General features: G+C 44.5%; 1 protein-coding gene across 1 annotated transcript; it reads right to left on the minus strand.

Annotated features, from left to right (window-relative positions):
• Window positions 1–449: 449 nt before the first annotated feature.
• On the minus strand, window positions 450–1,391 carry LOC101114809 (olfactory receptor 56A4). Its single transcript, XM_012095896.3, has one exon. The coding sequence runs from the start codon at window positions 1,389–1,391 to the stop codon at window positions 450–452; it is 942 nt and encodes a 313-aa protein (XP_011951286.3).
• Between the last annotated feature and the right edge of the window lie 2,321 nt (window positions 1,392–3,712).

Below are 3,712 nucleotides of genomic sequence, written 5' to 3' on the forward strand. Positions count from 1 at the left end.
TGGCATCAAAGTTTCCATTTATCTTTTTAACTTTCTGGGTGAACTGATTAACTCTTTTAGATTTCAAATTCCAAAATGATCTGATAGAAATTTAACATAACCAAGGCTGCTTAATCGAGACCTCAGTTCAGTTACTCAGTCATATCCAACTCTTTGCAACCCCATGGACTGCAGCATGCCAGGCTTCCCTTTCTGTCACCACCTCCTGGAGCTTGCTCAAGCTCATGCCCATTGAGTCAGTGATGCCATCCAACCATATCATCCTCTGTCATCCCTTTCTCCTCCTGCTTTCAATCTTTCCCAGTATCAGGGTCTTTTCAAATGAGTCAGCTCTTTGCATCATGTGGCCAAAGTGTTGGAGTTTCAGCTTCAACATCAGTCCTTCCGATGAAATTATTGCCTGTTAGCAATTTCTGTTCCCAATTTTTTGGCCTGTCGCATTTTACCTCTTATAACCTCCTGAGCAGTTTCTGGATTCCCTGCTTGATCTCCTTGGTTCTCACACCATAAACAATGGGGTTCAGAGCTGGGGGGATGAGGTGGTGCAGGATGTTGAGCAGGATGGGGACATCTGGGGGAATCTTCTTCCTGGCCAGGTTAGTGATGACCAGCACCAGCAGGACTGTGCTGAAGAAGAGGATGAGGATGAAGTGAGAACCACAGGTGCTCAGGGCCTTGGCAGCAGCTCCCTCAACTTTGATCTTTAGCACAGCTTTCAGGATACAAGAGTAGGAGAGAATGATAAGGATGAGGTCAGAGCCCAGTAGGGTCCAGCCTGCCACAAACTGGTAGAGCCGATTGAAGGTGATGTCATCACAGGAGAGTTTGGACACAGACAGGTTAGTGCAGATGCAGTTCTTGATGGTGTTCTCCGCACAGTAGCCGAGTCTGGCGGAAAGGACTGGAACTGGGAGTGACACAAGGGCATTCCGGGCTACTACAAAGATGGTGGCTCTGGCCACAAATTGGTTAGTGATGATAGACGGGTAATGCAGAGGGTGGCAGATGGCCACATAGCGGTCATAGGCCATGACCATGAATGTGCAGGACTCCATGGTCAGGAAACTGTTCATGATGAACATCTGGAGGAAGCAGGGGAAAAACCCAATAGACCTGAGGTCAAACCAGAAGATGGCCAGGACCTTGGGGATGACGGTGAGACAGAGCACCATGTCCAGCAGGGAGAGGAGGCTGAGCAGGTAGTACATGGGCTCGTGCAGAGAGGCCTCCATCCAGATGGTGATCAGGAGGGTGGCGTTGGCCCCCATGGCCAGGAGGAAGAGGAGACTGAGGGGCAGGGACAGCCAGTGCTGCCAGCTCTGGTAGTTAGGGAAGCAGATGAGGAGGAATTCGGAGACTGGGGGAGAGGAGTAGTTGCTGGGTGATGCCATGCAGCATATCCTGATCACACTGGAAATCCAGAGTCCTTAAAATGTAGAACAGAATGTAGCACCATGGGAAGTGTATGTTATAATTGTAGTAAAACTTGGGTTTTCACTAGAGCTCTGAAACTGCCTCAGTGATGATTTCAAGTCATCATCATCATTGTTAATCATTGCTGACATTTAACTAAAAACTTGCCATGCATGTGGTATCATGCCAAATACTTTATATGCATTATATCACTTCCTCTTTTAAAAACACGAAAAAATAACTAAATTATTATTTTCATAGATAATGAAGGGAACAAGAAAAGGGATGCTGAGCACTTTGATCAAAATTGGAAAGCTAGAACATAAGCCACATTCCCTGGTGGCTCAGATGGTAAAGAATCTGCCTGCAATTCAGGAGACTTGGAGTCAATCCTTGAAGAAAAGAATGGCAACCCACTCCAGCATTCTTGCTTGGAGAACTCCATGGACAGAGGAGCCTTGCGGGCTACAGTTCATGGTGTCACAGAGTCAGACATGACTGAGTGACTAACACACACACAGACACACACACAGACACACACGTGGCAAAATCAAACTGAAAACCAGGGAATCTGATTCTAGAGCCTGTGCTTTCAGCCCCCGTATAAGATTTAGCCTCATTCAGCACAATTACTTAACTCAGCTTTTCCTTTCCTGAGAGTTTACAAGGAAGAGAGCTCTGTTCAGCTGATTCTAAAGGAACCAAGCCCTTTGCTCCATACAACTGGACAGGGATTGACTTCAGGATTCTTTATTTTCAGTATTCAGGAAATATTGGATTAGAGGTGGAGCAGCCCTTTGCACCATCCCAGGACAACAATTTCGTCCAGCTCCAAAGAGGATTTCACTTCAAGGTATAATGTTTATCATTCTTTTACTGGATTAACTACTATTGCTTCTCTTTGTGACATTTCAAGAGTGCTTTATTAGATTTGAGTCCTTTAGAAAAGACTGTGAATTTCCTATTCTCGTGACAGAAACAGTATCGCCAGGTACACCAGGAGATTACCAAAGGTGAAATAGAAGTTTTCAATAGTTAGTGAGTAAGTTTTCAGCATATAAACTCAAATAGGGCTCACTTACCTGGTGAGCAAAATTATCCATGAATCCTTGGGACCAGGATCCAATTATTTCAGCATATGGAATCTGTGTTCTGAAAATTTACCTGCTGTGATTCTAGTTGGGATTTTTTTTTCTTGGTGTTGGGTTCTGGCTTAACTCCCTCACTGCTATACAAAAATCAGACTGACCAACACTAAGAAGAGTGGCGACAATGACTCCAGCACCTGAAGACCGGGAAACAGCCAGGGAGTCATGCGGGGATGGGAGAAGCAGCCCAGGAGACATACACTCAGTAGACTTGGGGCTACTGATGCTGCTCATGTATCCTACCTGACCCGCCGCCTCCAGGAGAGTGAAGTGTGTATGAGAAGGTATCAGATGCTGGCTGCCAGAGAAGGAAATGAAGGGTTTTTCTTGATCCAAAGAATTTCACTTTCAATATCCTAGACTTTCCAAATACAGACTATGCAATAAACAAACACAACTTTCTACTCAGTGTAGGGCTTTAGGAAACCAAAGATTCAGGGGCTCAAGGGTCAAATCTGGGGTAGGGACAGCTATCTATTAGCTCAGTTCTGTATTTCCATTTGTTTTTTTTTTTTTTTTTGATTTTCTTCTGGTGACTTTTATTCAGTTCCTGGTACATTTAACTGGTGGAGAAAAAGCACTCTGTTACTTTTATCACCTTGTCCTAAGCAATGTTTCCCAACCTAGTTCTGTATCTGTTTCTTCCAACAGAGGCCCCGGGTGGAGCATTCACGGTGGGCAAGTGTGTGTTCATGGCCCACATGTGCGGCATGTATTGTTGCACATGTTGGTGTTTTGTCCATGTTTCTTTGGGGAGAAGTCATGAAGGAAAGCATGTATTGATTATTTTTCCATGTCAGGCAGTATGATCGATACTGTATATATCTTTTTTTTTTTCCTTCTTATTTTTTTTTTATTTTTAAATTTTACTTTACAATACTGTACTGGTTTTGCCATACATCAACATGAATCCAACACGGATGTACATGAGTTCCCAATCCTGAACCCCCCTTGCATCTCCCTCCCTATACCATCTCTCTGGGTCATTCCAGTGCACCAGCCCCAAGCATCCTGCATCCTGCATTGAACCTAGACTGGCGATTTGTTTCTTACATTATATTATACATGTTTCAATGCCATTCTCCCAAATCATCCCACCCTCTCCCTCTCCCACAGAGTCCAAAAATCTGTTCTATACATCTGTGTCTCTT

Source organism: Ovis aries, chromosome 15, assembly GCF_016772045.2.
Source record: "Ovis aries strain OAR_USU_Benz2616 breed Rambouillet chromosome 15, ARS-UI_Ramb_v3.0, whole genome shotgun sequence".
Classification (NCBI taxonomy): domain Eukaryota; kingdom Metazoa; phylum Chordata; class Mammalia; order Artiodactyla; family Bovidae; genus Ovis; species Ovis aries.